General features: G+C 36.3%; 2 protein-coding genes, 1 long non-coding RNA gene, 1 other non-coding gene and 1 pseudogene across 6 annotated transcripts in view; 3 read left to right on the top strand and 2 right to left on the bottom strand.

The window, feature by feature from the left end:
- The window catches only part of LOC147844409 (uncharacterized), a 681,160-nt gene that overhangs the window by 625,749 nt on the left and 32,409 nt on the right, over positions 1 to 23,002 (bottom strand). The window contains exon 1 of one of the 3 annotated variants that reach the window (XM_087254271.1): positions 6,196 to 6,636. The exons of the other annotated variants lie outside the window; for them this stretch is intronic. The gene's annotated coding sequence lies outside the window, so the exon portion shown is untranslated. Of the gene's footprint in view, positions 1 to 6,195; positions 6,637 to 23,002 lie in introns of those variants that run through there. 3 annotated transcript variants of the gene reach the window in all.
- The window catches only part of pcsk5a (proprotein convertase subtilisin/kexin type 5a), an 84,624-nt gene that overhangs the window by 36,078 nt on the left and 25,544 nt on the right, over positions 1 to 23,002 (bottom strand). Inside the window, exon 23 of the mRNA XM_087254253.1 lies at positions 21,444 to 21,644. Coding sequence (XP_087110379.1) covers positions 21,444 to 21,644 — 201 coding nt within the window. The remainder of the gene's footprint in view (positions 1 to 21,443; positions 21,645 to 23,002) is intronic.
- Positions 55 to 7,105, top strand: LOC147844410 (uncharacterized). The gene is made up of 3 exons (XR_015491895.1): positions 55 to 624; positions 4,616 to 5,038; positions 6,609 to 7,105. It is a non-coding gene; the product is annotated as an uncharacterized LOC147844410 (long non-coding RNA).
- On the top strand, positions 10,645 to 10,860 carry LOC137490171 (small nucleolar RNA U3). The gene has a single exon (XR_015492395.1). It is a non-coding gene; the product is annotated as a small nucleolar RNA U3 (small nucleolar RNA).
- LOC137490170 (small nucleolar RNA U3) lies at positions 11,621 to 11,821 on the top strand (annotated as a pseudogene).

Here is a 23,002-nt window from a genome sequence, read left to right as displayed (position 1 = left end):
TATATTATTTTATGACCATATGTGTATGTGTGTATATATATATATAAATACACTGTAAAAAAATTCTGTAAAATTTAGGGAAAAATACTGGCAGCTATGGTTGCCAGACCTTTTTTGTAAAAAATACTGAATTTATCTGTTAAATAGTTTTTTACAGTAAAATTTTGTATTTTTAACAAAAGAAAAATGTATGCATCAACTGATGCAATGATAATTTACAAACCTTTGAGTTAATTATTTATATTTGCAGAAAGCAACTGCATTTACTGGCATTAAAATCAATGTTTTAAATGTCTAAGTAATAAATCTGAGCTTATTGATATTGAGAACCATAGTGCATCAGTTCAATACAAAATCTTTTTATATAATGTAAAGTCATTCAATGCATAATTGTATTCAAGTGTGACTGTAATTAACAAACTGATTTTCACTGCATTAGTAACTACACAGTTACATTTAAACAAAAGAAGATGCTGCTAAACATCTGACACTCTTAGTTCATCTTGGACTTGTACACAGATGCTACTATCCATCACAATGGTGCCACAAAAACCATTTTAAAGTATTTTGCTGTTGTTTTTCTTGATTTTACATAAAAATACTGGCAGCTGTGGTTGCCAAACTGTAAAAAATTGCTGTTAAAAAATGGCCAGATGCTACGGTAAAATATTGTTTTTTTTACTAAAACAGTAATATTCTGTTAAAAACAGTGCATTCTGTGTAACATTTTTGTTTTCGAGAAAGTAACCAACTGCAGAAAACTGTGAGCTAACAGAGTTCAGATTCAACATTTTGAAGTCTGTGTTTAAAATCACACTTTGTGCCCTTGTTCACTATTCCATCAACTAGTTCACCAATATAGTTCTCCTGACAGAGTTAATGAACACTAATGAGTGAATTCAGACACTAATGAACACCTGCTGTTAATAATCACAATTACTGAAGGAAAGAGAAACAAGAAACACAAACAGTGACGTCAGTTACAACATTAAATAAAATCAAGTAAAATAAAACACCTTCAGTCTCAGCAGAGGATCATTAAACAACTCCACAAACAACAGCAGACACACTTATTACTGACTGATTTGACTTCCATACTATTCTCATTGAGATCCAACAGAAATTTAGGTGTTTTTTGTATCACCGTAATGGAGTGAGGGTTTAGTTGGGATCTTCACCCTTGAACTTATTGATTCAGACTCTCTATCTGCTATAATACAGAATTAACGAAACACTTTTATTATAGCTATAAAGCTGGAAAGTTAATAGTTAGATTAATCTATTATTCTAAGTTCTGATAAATGTTTTTGTATTAATTTAGATGAAGGGCCTTATGCAATAGATTTTATGCTTAGTCGCAGATATTAATTTAATAAGTGAGAAGAGGAAACAGATTTCTATGTAATTACTTAACAGTTAAGAAATAACATACAAAAACAGTTCAGTTGTGACAAAGACACACTCAGACTTCATGAATCAGACCTTGTATCTCAACAATGGTAACAATTCAAATGTTTCATGCTGCAATGCATGCTGGGTGTGGCACAGTACAAATATCCCAGCATGCATTGCGGCATGAATAAATGTTGTATAATGGTCTCACAGTTTTCTTTATTTGTGTTTGATTCTGCTGTTGTTTATGTTTAGACTTTCAGTTGCCTGTTTGTGAGTTAAACTGTTAATTTTGTTAGTTGTCACCATTATTGAGGTTCATACGCTGATTGTGGATGTTTCTTTGAGTGCAAGTTGTCCAAGATAACTTCCAGAAATCATTGCCATAGTCAGACATGTAATGTTAAGCAACAGATTAAACGTTAAATAGGAGCAGTAAATTATATTAGAACAGATTCTGCCATTTAATAGCAACATGAACATCACCAGAGCTTGTTTAGGTTTTTGGCTAGCTTGCCACATCAAAAGTGCTTTTAAGACAAAGTTCTTATCAATTGCAGCAGCCAAAATATATAAATGATAAAAAATTCAGGGCTAAGAGCCCACTAAAGCAAATTCTGTTTTCCATGATGGTGACGTAAAACTTTAACTTTTTTTCTAAAGAAGAACTTTAGTAGATGTTATACAAAAATAAATGTTTCAGTTATAAGTGTAGCTGGTGATGATGTTTGTAGAGTTGTTTAATCATCCACTTATAATTTAAATGATTTAAAACTACCATACGCTACTTGAAAACTACAGACCAGTATCCCTGCTTCCATTCATGGCCAAGATTCTGGAGAAAATAGTGTTCAATCAAGTTCTGGACTTTCTTACTCAAAACAATCTCATGGACAACAAGCAATCCGGCTTTAAGAAAGGCCACTCAACTGAGACTGCCGTGCTCTCGGTCGTGGAGGATCTCAGACTGGCTAAAGCAGACTCTAAATCATCAGTCCTCATTTTGCTGGACTTGTCAGCTGCTTTTGACACTGTCAACCACCAGATCCTGCTATCTACGCTTGAGTCACTGGGCGTTGCGGGCACTGTTATACAATGGTTCAGATCTTACCTCTCTGACAGGTTATTCAGGGTGTCTTGGAGGGGAGAGGTGTCCAACCTACAGCATCTAAACACTGGGGTACCTCAAGGCTCTGTTCTTGGGCCACTTCTCTTCTCCATCTACACATCATCTCTAGGACCAGTCATCCAGAGACATGGATTCTCCTACCACTGCTATGCTGATGATACCCAGCTATACCTCTCTTTTCATCCTGATGATCCCTCGGTTCCAGCTCGTATCTCAGCCTGCCTGTTGGATATTTCACACTGGATGAAAGATCATCATCTTCAGCTGAACCTCGCAAAAACGGAAATGCTTGTAGTTTCTGCCAACCCGACTCTACACCATAACTTTTCAATCCAGATGGATGGGGCAACCATTACTGCATCCAAAATGGTGAAAAGCCTTGGAGTAACGATTGATGACCAACTAAACTTCTCTGACCACATTTCTAGAACTGCTTGATCGTGCAGATTTGCACTCTATAACATCAGAAAGATCCGACCCTTCTTATCTGAACATGCAGCTCAACTCCTTGTTCAAGCTCTTGTTCTCTCCAAACTGGATTACTGCAACTCTCTACTAGCTGGGCTTCCAGCTAACTCTATCAAGCCTCTTCAACTGCTCCAGAATGCAACAGCACGAGTTGTCTTCAATGAACCTAAACGAGCACATGTCACTCCGCTGCTAGTCCGTTTGCACTGGCTGCCAGTTGCTGCTCGCATCAAATTCAAAACTCTGATGTTTGCCAACAAAGTGAATTCTGGCCTAGCACCTTCTTATCTGCACTCACTTCTGCAGATCTATGTGCCCTCCAGAAACTTGCGTTCTGTGAATGAACGTCGCCTCGTGGTTCCATCCCAAAGAGGGAAAAAATCACTTTCGCGAACGCTCACGCTCACGCTTAATCTGCCCAGTTGGTGGAATGAACTCCCTAACTGCATCAGAACAGCAGAGTCACTCGCTATATTCAAGAAACGACTAAAAACTCAACTATTTAGTCTCCACTTCACTTCCTAATCTGCAATTGCCTCTTTGAATATCACACTAACTGCACGAAAAAAAAAAAAAAAAAAAAAAACTACTAATACTTCCCTTCTTAGACTTTACAGACCTGAAACTTGCCTTTAGTACTTATTCATTGTTGCTCTTAGTTGTGTAAATTGCTTCCTTGTCCTCATTTGTAAGTCGCTTTGGATAAAAGCGTCTGCTAAATGACTAAATGTAAATGTAAATGTAATCATTTGTTGACCTTCAGGTTATTTCATTAATAAGCTGTGACTAAAGTTGTAGTTTTGTGTGTTCTGTTCTTGTTTTTTCCCTTCAGTATTTCTTCATTTGTTCATCGCTAATCCTCAATTATCATTTAATTAGTCAGTTAATTAATTAATTTACTTCAGCTTTGCTACACGTTTCTTAAACAGTCAGTAGTGCGGACACTTCATTTAAAACAGAAGTATATGCTCTGGGGTTTAAAGGGTTAAAGGTGTAAGAGGTAAAAACACAGTGTAAAAATGTATTTTAACAGTAATATACTGTTAATTTAAACTACAGAAGTAGACTGTAAAAAAACAGTAGATTGCTGGCAACCACAGCTGCCAGTACCGTTAAATCAAGGGATGACAGTATATTACTGTAAAACCTGAAGCTAATTTCTTCTGTGTGTCACCGTTGTGGAGGAGAGTATAGAGCCAGTGTGTGAGTTAAAGATGAACTGCTGAATTTATTCATGTTTTTTTATTATTTATTTATTTAAAGACAGCAGCTGTTTAGTTGATGATGCAGTTAGAATCTTTCTGGTAATTCCAGATTTATGTTTATGTGTGCTGCAGTGAAATTTAAGACATTTGAGTTAAACGGAAGTTTTCTAATGAACTAAAACAAGTTATTGTTATAAGTATTTTAAACGTACCTGTATAGCACATTATTTCTTAAACTCATACAGCAGTTGACCAGTTTGAGGCAGTTGCTTTCAGTGAGCAAAATGAGTTCACTTGAGTATTGTGTAAATCAATGTAGTCCATATACTTTTACAGCAACATACTGTAAAATAACAATACATTGCTAGCAACTGCAGCTGCCAGTATTTTACTGTTTTTTTAACGGGACAATTTTCAACAGTGTTCTGTTTTTAACATTTTACGTTTGTAAATTCAGTTTACAGAATATTTCTGTTAAAAATACATTCCACAGTCTGTATTTTTCATCGGACATATTTAACCCCTTAAATCCCAGAGCAAAATCCTCACTAGTGTCCTCATTAAAGAGTTAAACACTCAGACAGTGATGAAGTTAATGAAATAATTAAGTGTCTAATTAAAGGAGGATTAAGAATTATTGATGAACAACTGTTAACAGCAGAATCACTGAAGGAAAGAAAAACACAAATTACAGCCAAAACCAAAGATGAAATCAACTGAGAATAAAACTCTAAATAAAATAATAATTAATAAAAATAAAACAAATTACATAATAAAACTTTTATTTTTCAAGATCTCAAAAGAGATCATTAAACAACTCCACAAACATCAGGGGCCTGTTTCAGTAAGGAGGTTCAAACAACTCGGAGTTTAAACTTGAACTCTGAGTTGATTTACCGAGAGATTAAAAACTCAGAGTTTTCGGTTTCAGAATAGCTGATCTGAGTTAGATCAATTAACTTTGAGTAGACCAACTCAGAGTTAAGCGCGCACACCGTGACTATAAAAAGACATTATCAATGGAGCACAGATATTACGAGTGACTATGGCAACATCTTAAAAAAAAGAGATCAGCATTTCTTTCTCCGGCTGAATTTGATCTGCTCATGCAAAGCAAATATGAGCGTATATATTTAAAAAGAAGCAACCATCAGTAAAACAGAGACAGTCAGCGTGAGAAAACAGCTGCTCAAGTTAATGCGTAATTTTTAATTTAAAGTATTTAAATATTTAAATATAATAAAATAAGTAATGTAATGTGTGACGTTTATAAAATGTTTCTAAACTTTTATACATGTTTAGCAGTTTTAATAGATTTAGCAGTGCACTTGTGTGTCTGCCTTTTTATCGATCAAGTGATAGAGGTTGATATAACATTTAGAAGGTAAGCAGTGCTAAAAATACTTTTTAGAAAGAATAGTAATCCCATTAATCTAGTAACAGTACATGTCAAAGGTTAAGCTAATTATTTATGAAAAAAGGACAAGCCATTCTCGTGCGTGGCTTTGTTCTGTGTGTGACAAAAATGTAGACAATATCTATGTTTCCATCCAAATATATTACATAAATTTGTGCAAAACTGGAATAACGCCTAAAAGATGCGAATAAAGCAGCGTTTTCATCCAGCAAGTCAAAGAGAACACAATCGTCACTTTCTGATTAACTTAAGCAAAATATCAACAATAAAAACAGAATTTACTGCAGTAGAAGAAGCTGCGCCAATTATTTTTTTTATTTAATAAGTGTACTTGCGCCTCAGAAGACAATGCTCACACACAATGATCTCGTGGGGGCGTTTGAAGCCATGAGACGCGGAGATCTTGACACGCTCCAGACGCTCGGAGGTAATTAATAATATACAATAATACTGAAACAGGTAAGGCATTTTAGAATGACCAAAACAACATTTAAGAGATTTTACAGTGTGCTCAGTCTGCTGGTTTGTCCATTCACACACATTTTCATCATCATCTCTAACAAACCTTTTTTTAATGCACATACTGTAATTTGTTAAGTGTTTCCTTCGTAGTTCATGCGCATCTTTTCTTATCAAATAAAAGTTTAACCTACTCAGTTATGCACATGTTTTATTATGCGTTTTTTCAAAAGTTATGTGAATCATGACGTTTCCATCAATCGTTTTTATGCACATCTCCAAAATGAGCTCTAAAATAGGTGTGCGGAGACGTAAGGCTAAGGTGAGAAATACCGCTTTATCTTTAAAAAAGGGGAGGAGACCGACAGAAACTCAGAGTTTGGAAAATAAACCTGCTCCGGACCAGGTTAGATTCACAGAGTTAGTTACCACAGTAACTGACTCTGAGTTAAAGTTACCTTTCTTTCAGAAACAGGCTTGACTTACTCTGGTTTCTCGAATTTAACAAACCTGCCATTTTGAAACAGAAAACCCAGAGTTTCTCTCATTTAGGGTTAAAATACTCTTCATGAAATTTATGTTATTCATTTGAAGTCACCATGATGGAGGACAGAGTCTGCTTTAGTTGGGCTCTTCAATCACTTGTTTTATATCAGTTTTTATTTTTGGTTGTTATAATTAATCGTGTTAACCACACTATTAATAGCATAAAAAGCCAAAAAAAACATATACCGTTAAGTTTGATGATATTTACCAGTGTATCAAAGCCACCCTTGTGTTCTTGGTGAATATCATGTTAGGTGCGAGAATTAAATAACATATGCGAGTAAAACCACTGGAATACCATCAATCAATGACAGTTTAACAGGTTTAAATACACCAGTCATGATGAGAATGTTCAATCAGTGGCAACACTCGCAAACACACAGATATAAACAATTAGTCTTTAAATCTCAACAATGGTGACAAACAAAAAAATAAAAATCAACCCAAAACAAAACACTCTACTGAAATATTACCTCCCAAGAACAACATAAAATAAAGGAAAAGAAATAAATGTTAAAAGCATAAAGTTGCATAATTTATTCATGCTGCAATGCATGCTGGGAGTTTTGTTCTATGCTGGTACCCAGCATGCATTGCGGAATGAATGAATTGTGCAGCTTTTCTTCAGCAACCTTGGTTGAGGTTCATATCCTAATTCTTGATGTCTTTGTGCCTTAATAAGGAGCTGGAGATTTCCTGCATGAAACTCTAATTGTTAATTCCTTCATAGTTGTACCTTCTCGCAGCTGTACTACTATCCCAAATAAAAGCACATAAACTAAATTAAACAATTAGCAATTTTTTTTTGTGACTTGTAAAGTTAATTTTATAATAAGTACACAATGGTTTTACCACCTTTCTTGCTATAATTAATGAGTTTCAGACACACAAGTCTAACAGCCAGAGAACCTTTAAGATAGAAGATAAAGGATCAAGAGCCCAACTAAAGCAGCCTCTGATCTCAATGATGGTGAGGTCAAATTTTCAATAAAAATACAAACCTCTGTTATTATCAAATAATCTTGCAGATGTAAGAGAACTGAAGTCAAACTGTAATTAGTGAAGCTGCTAATGCTGTTATTTATTAGGGTGTTTAATCCTCTGTTAAATTCAGTTGGTTTGGTGTGAGGCTGTGTCTGTAGTTTTATTTCTTGCTCTTTCCTTTAGTAATTGTGCTTGTTAAAATCGGCGGTTCATCATTCAGTCATTTGTGGTCATTCACTCTGTCTAGTGGACTAAACTAATTGACTAATTTAGGGACTAGTGAATGAGGGTGTGTGGTGAGATTTCAGACACTATGATTAGTTTCTCGAAATTAAAGGTTTGATCTGTTACACCTATTTTCCGTATTTTGTATTGAAATGAGCTGTTAATCATTTAACAGGTTTTCACTGTAGAATGTACAGACTTAAAATCACAGACATTTTTTACAGTGTATATACAGGTGAAGTCAGAATTATTAGCCCCTCTGAAATATTAGGCCGCTTTATTATTTTTCCCCCAATTTCTGTTTAACCGAGAGAAGATTTTTTCAGCACATTTCTAAACAATAGTTTTGTTAACTCATTTTTAATAATGGATTTATTTTATCTTTACCACGATGAAAGTAAATAATATTTTACTAGATCTTTTTCAACATACTTCTTTACAACTTAAAGTGACATTTAAAGGCTTAACTAGGTTAATTAGGTTAACTAGGAAGGGTAAAGTAGGCAAGTTATTGTATAACGATGGTTTGTTCTATAGACTATTTAATACAAATTTAGCTTAAATAGGGCTAATAATTTTGTCTTTAAAATGGTGTTTAAAAAATTTAAACCTGCTTTTATTCTAGCCGAAATAAAACAAATAAGACTTTCTACAGAAGAAAAAATATTATCAGACATACTGTGAAAATTTCCTTACTCTGGGCAAATAATTCTGACTTCAACTGTATATTTATATATATTATATTATATATTAGGGGTGAGCGATATGACCTAAAATTAATATCACAGTGTTTTTCATCTTTTGAACGGTGACAGTATAATATCACGGAATAATAAGCTTTTTTTTTGTACATTTTAGGAGGAGTAGCCTGTCCTGTCCCTTTAGTATGTGAATAAAGTCAATATTTTTATAATATAATAAGTAAACGGTATAGGTATCCTTATCAAAGAGAAACATGGGAGATTATTATGCATTCTCAACATATTTATTTTGCAAAAAACCTAAAGATCTTACTTAACAGTGTACAAAAAATAAAATAAAAAATTAGAAGTGTAATAACACAAGAACAGTGTAATAATATATGCTTTTCACAAAAACTAACTCTCTCTTCTTCTGAACTCTTATGAAACTAGACATAGTTCTGGTTCTGACACTCCACTCATCTCTTTTCAGATATATAGGCTACAGGCTCGACATTTCTTCACAATGTTTCACAAGTCATTTAATGCCCACTCGCCTTTTACCTACCATCAGCAAAGCTAATACGAATTTGTTTTACTTTTTTATTTACAACAATATATATAGTAATAGGGCTCGAAATTAACTTTTTTTTTACTTGGTAGCACCAGTGCTCCAAAAAGAATTTAGGAGCACCAGAAAAAAATTTAGGAGCACCCACTAAATTGTATTTTAAGGGATTTATTGTATTTTAAAACAACATCAATTAGGACTAACTAAAAACAGAAACAACTAACTAATGCTAAGATGACATTGATTTTTGTGTGCAATAATTCCAAAATGAATGTTTAATATTTATAGAATATTAATTATGATGAAAATGACAATAATAGTAACAATGAATTACATTTCTCATTATGATGCTGCCTTGAATGTGCTTGAATGTAAGTTATTTGCTTAAAAAAAGTATATAAAATAAATGTATGGTTTCCATCAAACAAAAATGAAGCATTGCAGTAATAAATATTTATTTTCCACTATTGTTTTTATATGCTTGTCAATTTAATAAATAATATTTCTGCTACAAAACAAACGAAAGACTATAATAAATCATTCAATTTACGGCTAAAAGCTGCAAAACAGTCATCAGTAACTAAATAGCAAAATAATATACACCTCAAGAAAGAATGACAAAAGAAAGTAAGAAAAGTCTCACTTCTGCCACTCTTTAAATGTTTTGTTTTCAGTTTGTCATTTCAAATGCTCAGTCTCGTTATAAGCTGATCTTCATTTCAGCTTCAGCTTCATTTTCATTTCAGTCAGCCGACCCAATATATGATTATAAGATATATGAATATAAAACTGCTTAAAGCAGTTTTGGGGGAAAAGTGCATAAACTAAACGGCAGTTAGACTTGGTTAACAAAAACAGGTATGAAAGATTGTTCTTGTGACTTCTTAGCATTTTTAGTATGTTGGTCAATCTTCAGAGTCACAGTTATCTTTTCTTTGACTCTAAACTGCAGCTCTTCCCAAGATTTTTAGTCAGAAAAATACTGCGCGTGGTCTGCTGAGAAAAAAAGGTTTTTTCTTTATTTCTGGTAATTGGCAGAGTTCTGGTTCTTTGAAATATATCTAGCCTCGTTCTAGTGGTCTGAATCTACTGTGGCCTGTAACGTGTGGGTCTGCAGTTGGATGTTATTTGGTCCCTTGCTACTGTTGCCGCCTCTGGCTTGCTTGGTTGAAGCTGCTGGAGATGTACAACGTTGGAGTTTCTCTTCTGTGGATCGGCTTTCAACAGTGACATTTGCATTGCGCTGATCTGAAATAAGCTGAATTGAACTTCCACCGTGACATTTATACTAAACGAAGCAGTTTCAACTTAACTAGAACTTACACTAGCATGCTACCACTTCTCTTATTCCTGCCTGAATTGTTGGAATGTTCCCCAATTTGAAATATTATGGCTTTTACTCTGTTTTCATCATCTGTGTTAAGTTGTTTTGACACAGCTTATGTTGTAAAAAGCACTGTGGAAATAAAGATGAATTTAATCAAACTTCTCATGGCTTTGTGAGCATCTCCGTAAGTGAGACAGCGAGTGACAGAAGAGACTCCAGCTGCTTCTTCAGTCTCAAGATTAAGACTATGTTTTCAGCTTTAGTTTCTATAGTTTCTTCCTAGGAAATGTGTTTTGAAAGTGTTGCATCTCCCAATCCATGATGAAGAGTGATGATGCCCTTTTCTAAGTTTGAAACTGGTGTAGAGAATTAGTTTGTTTAATATTCTCTACACTGTTGATAAATATTACTGACTGCTTAAAGCTTTTCTGGAGAAGAAGAGTATTAGCTAAGTGGCAGTTTGACTTGGTTAACAGCAACAGTTATGAAATACTGTTCTTGTGATTTTATAGTGTCGTAAGTTTGTTGGGCAATCTTCAGAGTTACAGTTCTGTGCTTTGAATTCTTTTTTATTTGTCCTTAAACTGCAGCTCTGCCCAAGATGTTAAGTTAGAAAAGAACTGTCCGTGGTCCGCTGAGCCTGGATTCTCTCAAGGTTTTTTCTTCATTTCGGGTAATTGGCAGAGTTCTGGTTCCTTGAAATACTGTATATCCAGCCTGGATTTAGTGGTCTGAATCTACTGTGGCCTGTAACGTGTGGGTCTGCAGTTGGATGTTATTTGGTCCCTTGCTACTGTTGCTGCCTCTGGCTTCCTTGGTTGGCGCTGATCGAGCAGTGCAATGTTGGAGTTTCTCTTTGATGGATCGCCCTTCAACAGTGACATTTGCGTTGTTCTAAACTGAAATAAGCTGAACTGAACTTCCAACGTGACATTTATAATAAACGAAGCAGTTTCAATGTAACTAGAACTTACACCAGCATGTTACCACTTCTCTTATTCCTGCCTGAATTGTTGGAATGTTCCCCAATTTGAAATATATTGGCTTTTACTCTGTTTTCATCATCTGTGTTAAGTTGTTTTGACAGCTTACGTTGTAAAAACCACTCTGGAAATAAAGATGAATTGAATTACACTTCTCATCGCTTTGTGAGCATCTCTGTAAGTGAGACAGCGAGTGACAGAAGAGACTCCAGCCGCCTTTGCAGGCTGAAGATTAAGACTATACTTTCAGGGATCCATGCTATAGTTTCTCATTTGAAAATGTGTTTTAAAAGTGATGCGTCTCTTTAACCGCGATGAAGAGTGTTAATGCTTTTTTTCTAAGCGTAAATCTGGTGTAGAGAAATGGTTTGTCTCATGTACTCTACACAAAAATAACCGTAAGCCAAAGAATGCAAGTGAAAGGCATACTGTGTGACAATGAAAGGATGATTACAAGGTTAAGGCCAATTAATAATCTGTTCAAAGAGAAAGCAACCGGTGCTGCTTACAAAAAGCCACATTAGGAGCTCCTGAAAGCAGCAAGACTGTGGGTGCATCAAAATATCTTATGGTCTGTTCTATATGAAAGAGAATCAATCATAGTTGTGTACAGGCACGGTTGCAAGCAAGGAACAAATAAAACAAAAAAGAAAAATATTTGAGGCTTTCATCGTGAGGCGCTGCTGTTTCATCGCGTGTATGCAGGCCCGGATTAAGAACTCAGGGGTCCCTGGGCACATTATCTTGTAAGGCCCCCTACCTGGCCGCACCCCTATAGTTGAATTTAAAAAATAAGAATAATATAATAATTTTTAAATAAAATGAATCTATAATTTGTTGCCCACATATTTAAATAAATGATATATAGTACATATGTATTTATAGTCTGCAAAGATTTAAATTATTTTTCAAAGCATTAAATAAAAATACTAATAAAACTACATATATATATATATATATATATATATATATATATATATATATATATATATATATATATATATATATATATATACATATTTTAAGGGTATTTTAGTGTATTGCTTTTACAAACTTATAAAGCATATTATTGCCATGGCATATAACGCACAATGCTTCTCCAATCCAGTTCTATGAAGCTGAGTTCTATGAATCTGAGTCTTTCATAATACAAACACTAATTTACTGTCTGTCTCCTCCCCTCCGTGTATTTTCTCTACTCTTCTCGTGATGAAGACTTGATTATAAACATATAAGTATCCGAAATCACAGACACTATACCTCTTCTCTCCTCTCTCTCTCCTCTTGGCCTTTCTCTCTCTCTCCCTCTCTCTCTCCCTTTCTGTCCGTCTCTCACACGATGAATCCAGTCCGCGCTGCGCTGCTGTTAGCCTCCTCCGCCTGGTTAATGCTAGCTACTCATCATTTAAAGTTAACGTCTTCTTCTGTACCCTCATTCTCCTGATCACGGGTCTGTTTAAAGAAGGTGTGTATGGAAAATGCTTCAATAAAGATGCCTCCTCTCCTCTTTCTCTCGCGTTTGCTAAATCCACTTGTCCACTCATTTTTGATCTATGACAGATATAACGTTACACTACAGTCCGCTCAGTTTAGTGCAAGTTATTACAAAACTGACGTTTCCGCACTTGACAGCATTCTATTTAGTTAAAGAAAGAAAGGCAATTTAAATATAATAATAATATTAATATGTGATCGCGATTTTTTTGCTCAGAGGAAATACAGTTGTCTGAGCAATAGAGTTTTTGAAGAGAGGGAGGCGCGGCAGGCGCCTATAATAAGGCTAAACATTATTAAATACCCACGAGACACTTGTGACTTTATATCACATTTTCTTATTTTTAAAAAATGTTTCTTTCCTGTTAAAAATAAATATATTTCCAATCTGATATGTAATGGGGAGAAAAAAAAGTAGCACGAGTTCAATTGATGGTGGATTCGAACCGATATTATGATTAATCGCGTCGAAAGATGATGCCGTGTGCCTTACAAGGTGCGCCACTGCGGCTGTATTTTTTCACTGCTCTTTATTCATCTTGTCTCTATCAATCAGGCATCGATGGGCGTAAACCCTGAGTAGCTTAGTCCAACTAGATGCGCTATTTGCAATTAGCCTAAAAAGACACTCCGAAATTGTCTTTTTTTCTCCCCCCTCGCAGGGGCCCCTAGTGCGCACGGGCCCCTGGGCCTGTGCCCATAAGGCCCATTGGTTAATCCGGCCCTGCGTGTATGTGACGTGGCATCGGAGGCTTTCATCGCATCTCGTTGGCCCAGCTGTTTTATCACGCGTGCAACAGACTGGTCTGGTCTGCATATCGGACGGGCAACGCTGGTTGCTGTGCACGCATTAAAAGCCAGAAGACAGCAGATAAAGCCATTTCTACAGTTACAGACTTGGGCTCCAGATGAAAGCAAGATAAGTGACATTAATCACAAATTGAACCCTAAAATATTGAGTGATTTAACTTTTATAGGTTGAAACTCTTATAACAAATGAGACTTTAATGCTTGTTTAAAATTTTTTAAAGTTCTTGAAGGTGATTAGTTGTGGGTTTTAAAAGTAACTGTTAAAGTATTTAAAGGTATTTAAATGTATTTAAAGTATTTAAATGTATTTAAAGTATTTAAAAAGCATTTAAGGTATTTAAAGCATTTTAATGTATTTAAAAGTGAATTAGTTTGTGATTAATCACTAAAAGGCAGACAATATTATTTTTTTTCTCAAAATATACACTAAGATGTTGTTTGGGTTGCATTCAAATGCATTTATACAATTTAAAGTCTAATTCTGTCAAATTTCTGAATGTTTAATCTGTAGAGTTGTTAGACATTTGCCTTATATCTGTTCGCTTCTATTTTGAGTGTCTGATTATAGAGATGGTCTGATGCAAGAAGGTTACTGCCGCTCTTTGCAATTAAAGACAGACTAAAATGGAAGACACAATAAAGCAAACAGCTGAGCAAGCAAGTGAAATGTCACTCCCAGGAGAATTATCAGTTGTTCCCACAGAAAAGCATCAAATCAGGCTCAGTTCACGAAAGGGTAGCAGAAAAGGGCCTGGAGATGCATAATGAGGAAGCAAAGAAGCATCATAAAGCCTTTAACAAAGCTTATGACTGCTGGAAGCTAATGGCTAAAGAAAGTAGGTCAAAATTAAAGTCTTTATGCACTCATGAAAATCTTGATCTAATTCAAAGAAATATTCAAAGCAAACAAGATTTAGTTAATCAGTGTTATGCTCCTTTGCTGCGCAATCGTACTACAACCACAGAAATTGTCAAAAAAAGTGCACGCTTGCACCACCTTAACTGCAGAAATTTGTGATTTAGTTAGCAACCGAATTAAAACTTGTGACGAGATTCATAATGAAGTGGTTGTTAAAGAGAAAACAAGACAAATATTAAATAAGGAGGAGCATGCATCTTTTCTCATCATCTCATGCATCTCTTTGGTTGCACAAATACTGAAACTGTAATTTCAGAATCATGTCCAAGCTTAGAAAGCCAGTCAAAGAGTTCTTCCAAAACTTCCAGTAAGCGAGCTGATGCAGAGGCTGAGCTAGCAACCAAGGTAGAGCAAGCTAATGCAATGAAAGAAATTTATGATCAGCAAGCAAAACTATAGAAAATACAAAATGACTGAAAGCGAAGTGAAGCATGTTAGCTGAAATAAAACAAATGGAAGCAGAAATGAATGAAAGACTTGAGAAGGAGAGAATGAGGCTGCAGATGCTAAAGGCTGATAAGGAAGTCAAGGTAGCTGCAGCTCGTGTAAGGGCATATAATGAATTTGAAGACTGTGAAGATGAAAGGGGCAGTGTTACTAGATCCAGTCTTCTAGAAGCTGATAGCAAGTTCCAGCTAAATCCTGAGGCAGTCTTTTCATTCACATCAGGCATTTCAGGAGGTGCAGAAAACTGAAGAGGTAGCAAACCTAACTCAAGCATTTATAAACTCTGAGCATAATTCGACTACCGACACCAGAACCAACAACCTTCAGTGGCGATCCACTAAAATTTTTTGACTGGAAAATTTCCTTTACCGCACTTATTGATTTTAAGTCAATTTCTGCAAGTGAGAAAATGTTCTACTTAAAGGCTCATCTTGCTGGAGAAGCCCGCAAGGCTGTCGAGGGTTTCTTTTATAGAAACTCTGAAGATGCATATCAAGGCGCCTGGAAGGTTCTTGAAGAGAGATATGGTAACTCGTTCATTGTTCAGAGAGCTTTTAGAGACAGACTCATGAAGTGACCTAAGATTGGAGCTAACGATCCTTTGGCATTAAGAGAATTTACAGACTTTCTACAAGGATGTGTGGAAGCTATTCCTAATGTAAAAGGGTTAGACATTTTAAATGACTGTTAGGAAAATTACAAATGACTTAAAAAGTTACCTGAGTGGATTGTACGCAAATGGAACAAAATTGTGGTAGATGACTTAGACAAGTCTGGTGACTACCCAAGCTTTAAACGGTTTGTAGAGGTTGTAAAAAGGGAATGAAAGATAGCATGTAACCCTGTCACCTCTTCACTACTGATGAGTTCAAAGGCCCCCAGATAAGTAAAAATTTCCCAAAAGAGCCAAGGCCTTGAACACGATGGCTCAGGTTAAGGGTTCAGCATCAAAGAAATCAGACTTCCAGTTAAAGTCACCATCTCTGTTTTGGGTGTTTAAGAAAAGGACATATCACAAAAAATTGTAAACGAAGACACATCTGTGGTACATGTCGCCTGCGCCATCCAACTTGCCTACATGTAGATAGAGACAAACGGCTTGTCAAAGCACAAAGACCAGAAGCAGCTCCTACAGATGTGCAAACAAGTCAGGAAGTTCAAAGAATCAATTCTCATGCAATAACACAAAGTTCCTTTGCCATGTCTAGCATCGTTCCTGTGTTTCTCTCAACAATAGAAGAGCCCCACAATGAAATTCTTACATATGCCCTGCTCGACACACAGAGTGATTCAACCTTTATCTTAAAGGATTTCCTGGAGGAGCTGCGTGTAAACAGCCAAGCAGTGAAGCTAAAACTAAGCAATATGACAGCTACAGATACAGTCACTTCTAGTTATAAGGTTAGTGGACTTCAAGTTCGTGGACTCAAGAGAGGAAAATGTATTCAAGTGCAGCAAGCCTATACTTGTGACTTTATTCCTGTGGACATGGCTTATATTCCAACTAGAAAGACAACAACACAATGGCCTCATCTTAATAGCTAATGAGTTGCCTCCATTACAGAGCTGTGACATAGGATTATTGATAGGTTATGATTGCCCCACTGCTTTAGCTCCAACAGAAGTAATTATTGGTAAGGATAATGAGCCTTTTGCTCAGAAAACAGAACTGGAATGGAGCATCATAGGCCTTTGTAATCCCCATTTGGATAGACCAGGAAGCCAAAGGTTTGTTCACAGAGTTTCAGTGAAGGAGATGTTAGTTCCATCGGTAAACGAGATCTTAAGGGGATTGGAGTCTGATTTCAACGAGAGATGTTCGGATGAAAAACATGTATCCCAAGAAGATGTCCAATTCATACAAATTCTTAGTGAAATGTCAAGCAGAATGATGATGGACATTATCAGCTGCCTCTTCCCTTCAAGAGTAGTGACCCTTCTATACTACCTAACAACAAGAAACTTGCCCTTGCACGATTGCAACATCTGAAAAGGAAACTGAAAAATAATCCACAGTATTATGCAAGTTACAAAGGTTTCATGAAAGAAATGTTTAAGGTAAAGCATGCAGAACCAGCCTCTACAATACCTGATGGAGAAACAGTGTGGTACATAACCCCCCATAGCATTTATCATGCCCAAAAACCAGGCAAATTGAGAGTGGTGTTCGACTGCTCTGCAAAATTCCATCGTGTCTCTCTTAATGATATGCTTCTCACTGGCCCAGACTTAATTAATTCCCTGGTGGGAGTTTTGTGTAGATTCAGGAAGGAGACGGTCGCAGTAACATGCGATATAGAAAAAAATGTTCCATCAGTTTGTTGTTGCTCCTGAAGAAAGAGACTTCTTAATATTCCTTTGGTGGGATAATGAAGACATGGAGGAAGAGCCCCAAGAGTACAGGATGGCTGTACATCTATTTGGCGCAGCTTCATCTCCTGGTTGCGCTAATTTTGGTCTTAAGTTTTTGGCAGAGCAATACAAGTCTGAATATCCGTCTGCCTCTTCATTCATCAATAAAAACTTCTCCGTTGATGACAGGCTGATTCCTGTTCCATCAATTTACAAAGCTAAAGAGTTAATAATTAAAGCCCAAGCCCTTTGCAAGCGTGGGGGTCTAAACTTTCACAAATTCAATTCAAATAAAAGGGAAGTCCTAAACTGTGTGAATCCTTCAGAATGGGCACATACCAACAAAGCATTAAATCTGAATCCCTACACAACAGGACACGTTCTGGGCATCCAGTGGTCTATGGATACTGATACGTTTGGCTTTGATGTCAAATTGAAGGAGCAGCCATCAACACACAGGGGGATTCTTTCAGTTGTCGCCTCTATGTACGATCCTCTTGGGTTTGTCTCACCCTTTCTCCTGAAAGGAAAACTCATCCTACAAGAATTATGTCGTAGAAACATCAAATGGGATGACATTCTTCCCAGGGACTTACTCCCACAGTGGGAGGAATGGAAAAATAGTTTTATAGATTTGAAGTATTTCAGCATTCCAAGATGTTATCATCCACCATCCTTTGGCACTATTGTTCGGACAGAACTGCATAATTTTTCAGATGCAAGCAATCTAGGATACGGTGCATGTTCCTACCTTAGGCTCAAAAATAATTGAAATGAAGTCCACTGCAGTCTTGTAATGTCCAAAGCTAAAGTAGCACCAACAAAAATCAAAAGCATCTCGAGACTGGAACTGTCTGCAGCTGTAGTCTCTGCTAAGATGAGTGCCCTGCTAACTAATGAATTGGAGATGGAAATCAATCAGCAGTTCTTTTGGACCGCTTTTCAAGTTGTGTTGGAATATGTCAATAATGAATCAAGGCGATTTCATGTGTTTGTTGCGAATCATGTTCAGGCAATCAGAGACATCACAGATGTAAGTCAATGGCATTATATTAAAACATCTGAAAATCCAGCTGATCACTGCTCGAGAGGCCTTGACATAACGGATACATGCATGTCATCTTGGAACTCAGGACCTAAATTTCTTTGAGAACAAGAAGTGTGTCCACCACCTAACCCTTCCAATACTTTGCTGGTAGGTGATCCTGAGGTCAGAGCTGTTCATACCCTTGCAACTAACTGCTGTGATAGTTCAGACTTTCTCAACCAATTCAATCGATTTTCTTCATGGAGAACTCTTATTAAGGTGATTGCTAGAATTAGACATCTAGCCACAAGTCAGAAATTACCCAATGACATTGTCACTGTGGAAGAACAGGTAAAAGCTTCTGAGGTCCTGATCAAGCTTGTCCAAGAAAAGGCATTCTCTCATGAGATGAAGATGATTCAGGGAGACAAAATTCTTCAAAACTCTAGCATGCTTTTTCAACTTAATCCAATATTAAGAAGAGGCCTTCTTTGTGTTGGAGGAAGGTTGAAAGAGGCATCCTTGAGTGAAGAGCTAAAGCATCCAGTTATCCTGCCAAAGGATTGTCACATCACAGAACTTATTGTGACACACTATCACAAAAAGGTTTGTCATCAAGGGAGGTATCAAACTCTCATGGAACTTCGAGCAAATGGATTTTGGATAATCTGTGGCAGTAAATTGGTGACTAAGTTAATTCACAAATGTGTTCAGTGCAGAAAGCTCCGGCGACCAATAGAAGAACAACAGATGGCTGAGCTTCCTAGAGAGCATATTGAAGTCTCTGCCCCCTTTTCTTACTCTGGCATGGACTGCTTTGGCCCGTTCATTATAAAAAAGGGTCGAAAAGAATACAAGAGGTATGGAATTATCTTTACTTGTCTCTGCTCTCGAGCAGTTCATATTGAAATGCTGGAGGATCTGTCTACAGACACTTTTATCAATGCCCTGAGATACTTCATCAGCCTTCGTGGTGCTGGCGTCAGTTACGTTGTGACCATGGCACTAATTTTGTGGGAGCCAGGAATGAGCTTAGAGAGGCTCTCAATGAATGTGATGTAAAGGCATTGGAACTATTTCTTAATGAGGCCCAATGTGAATTTGTCTTTAATGCCCCCTCAGCAAATCATGCCGATGGAGTCTGTGAGCGGCAAATAAGGACAGTTCGCAATGTGCTAAATGCCACCCTGGCTCAGTGTCCGGGCAGACTTGATGATTCATCCCTGAGAACATTGTTTTATGAAGCAATGGCAATTATGAATAGTCGTCCGTTGACTGTAAACAGTTTGAATGACTCCTCATCTCTAGAACCTCTAACGCCAAATCATTTAATTCTTATGAAATCAAAGATTGCTCTTCCACCTCCTGGGAACTTTCAGAGAGAGGACATGTATGCCACAAAAAGATGGCGTCGAGTTCAGTATTTAATAGGGCAGTTCTGGTGTCGTTGGAAAAACGAGTACCTTCTCAACCTTTCTACACGACAGAAATGGCATGTACCTTGCCGCAATCTCAAAGTCAATGACATAGTCATCATCAAAGAGGAAATGATGCCCAGAAACCAGTGGCAGTTAGGTAGAGTTGTCGAAGTAATTCAGGGAAATGATTGTTTAGTTCGACGAGTTAAAGTTCAAATAGGGGATCGAAGACCATACAAAAAGCAAGAGCGGTGCTCGAACCCTACAATTATTGAAAGACCAGTACAAAAATTAGTGGTCCTGCTTGAGAGCGAGTGAGTGTTATACAAAGTGACCTTCTTGCATCAGACCATTTCTATATATAATCTAAAGTGTAGGTGCAGCGAATTTTATGTTAATAGGTGGTCATTCAAGTTGAAAATCATGTACTGTATGATATGTTTGTGTTAAAGGTTGTTTATGCACAATAACATGATTTGGTGGGAGTGTAATGACCACCACCCTCCCTATCCTTAAGTCACCACTAGAGGGCAACGCCTATAAGTTGCCCAGTAATTTGGGTTTAGCAGCTTCCCATCCAGCACCTCATAATCTGCATTGGCTGGTATAACAGGTGTTTGTTGCCTCACGCTGAAATATAAATATGAGCAGCATACTCCAGCAGCTAAATGAATGAGAACAATTTAGCTCCCCCTTTATGGCAAAGCGGAACGAGGTATGTTTGTTTGTTTAATTGTTTGTCACGTATATTATGCTTTACGCTCTTGTGATGGTTTACACTGTTTTTTTTTTTTATTTGTGTAGATTTACGGTGTTCTTGTCAACACGGTAACAAGTGAAGCATTGCAGTGTTTCATACTGTTCAAATAAATCACCGTGCAAGCATCAGTAAAACTCTCTGCCTCCTTCTTTGATGCCATGGGGCTGCTACAGGTGTACCGCCCACCCCTAATATATATATTTATATATATATATATATATATATATATATATATATATATATATATATATATATATATATATACACACACACACACACACACACACACAAATAAAATCATAGCTAATGAGTAAATGTATATACTTGAAATTCCAATGTTTTAAATATTTGTTTTAACCATTTTCGATATATTTAGAAATTTTAGGGCATCCGCCACATAAACATATACCAAATAATCTGTAGCACTTTATTTTGAGGGCTCATTTGAGTATTAGTAGACTGTCTGCTTAATATCTGCTGATACCGCTCCTTCAATAGATATTTAACTGACTATAAGAAACTTTTTAAGTACAAGTCAACCAACACTAACCCCACCCTGACAAACTACTTATAATCTAATGAGAATTAGTTGACATTGAGATGCAATGTAACTTAATTCAACAAACGCAACATCAAAATATAGTGACTGAATAATTAATACATAATTGTAAATCAGGGTCTAAGTCAAAGGATAATGAGTGAGTGAGTGTTGCACATATGAAATACAGTATAGTCATTACATATATTTATAAATGAAATCTGCATCTGCCATATATCAGACATATATGATTGTGTGACCTTGGAAATGTATGAAGACATTAAAGCCGTACCTTCACCACACTCCAGTTTATTACAGACTCCATTGTTGACATAGAAAGAGTCCTCACACTTGATGCAGTGTGTGGCTGATGAGCAAAGTTTGCAGTATGAAGGACACGGCTCACATGCCTTCAGCACTGTGTGGAAATGAGCTTTAGGACATGCATCCACACATTCGCCATGGTACAGATACCGGTCCACTCCAAACTTATCTAAAAAACACAGGACACAAACACACACACACATGATATTATAGACATGGCCATATATCAGATATCTGTATAGGACTAATTTACAGGTGTAGTCTGCCGATTATCCTCATAAATTTATCTTCTTACAATGTTTGTAAATTTTATTGATTACTCCAGAGGAGTTTACGACAGATTTCAAATGCTATGCAATTTACAATGCTTTTGGGAAACAATCTGTTACATTAAAATTAGTGGCACAATAATTTTTATGATCTACTTGGGCTTCCGATGTCTTTGGGAAAAGGAGACCTATCTGTACCTATCTGTTGTCTATCTGTACAAAAAACACTATTTATGTGTTTGGTGGCGCGATCTGTTTCATTTCTTGTCATTGCGCAATTTGAGCATCTTTTTGATGCATTAAAATATTTTTTTTTATTGCATGCCTGTGTGCTGCAGTGCATGGCTTTTAAGGCTATCGTGCATCGTGCGAAGGGTAGTTTATGAAGCTTACTATAGGAAAGACAAAGATGATTTGCAGTCAAATACGATAAGTATTTATTTTAGCAAAAGAAAAATATATTTTCAGTATATATGTACTGGCCTCACTAAGGCTGGCTGCTTAGTTATCCAGTCAGGTAACATGAAAAGTCATAAAGAATCACTGATGACGTATGCCGATCCATCCTTTTTTATCCTTTATTCCTTTTTACTTGTAAAAACTATGGAAGACAAATAAATGGCTTTTACATTCACATAACTCTTGCAAAGTTTGCTTTATCATTAAGCACCAACGTCAACTCAATGAATTCTGTTGACAATAACAATCAATTATACAAAGAAACAACATTCTTTAACAGAAAACCCCTTGTATTTACTTAATCATTCAACAAAAATAATACTTGCATGGTATTGCCCCTTTTTAAACTACACTGTTAGCACAATTTGCTCATCCGAAGAAGCTGCTGAATAACTGCCATGTCACATGTCACATGTCTTTTAACTAAAATTAAACCGAAACTTAAGCAATAACTTCCGCTACCAACATCAACCACTAGATATCGCCTTAACTCCATAGAAACATATTTATTATGAAAAACATACATTGCCATCCATTCAATACTTACAACTGTGTTTATGGTTTTCTGATACCATAACATATTTAATAAAAAGATTGATTAAATATAAAAAAACTGTATATTTTGGGCAGAATTCCAGAAATCTAAAAATGAAAAAGATGAAAAATAGAATCCAAAAAATAAAAGCAAACGAGTTCGTGATGGGGCGAGAATGCGCTGAAATCCGAAAACACAGTCAAAATCGGACGAGGGCTTTTGCTTTTCTTTTCTGTAGGGCTTTTGTAAAACGTCGCTTGGGTT

Source organism: Danio rerio, chromosome 5 (assembly GCF_052040795.2).
Source record: "Danio rerio strain M-AB ecotype USA chromosome 5, GRCz13ab, whole genome shotgun sequence".
Lineage (NCBI taxonomy): Eukaryota > Metazoa > Chordata > Actinopteri > Cypriniformes > Danionidae > Danio > Danio rerio.
This window is presented reverse-complemented; position numbering and strand designations above follow the sequence as displayed.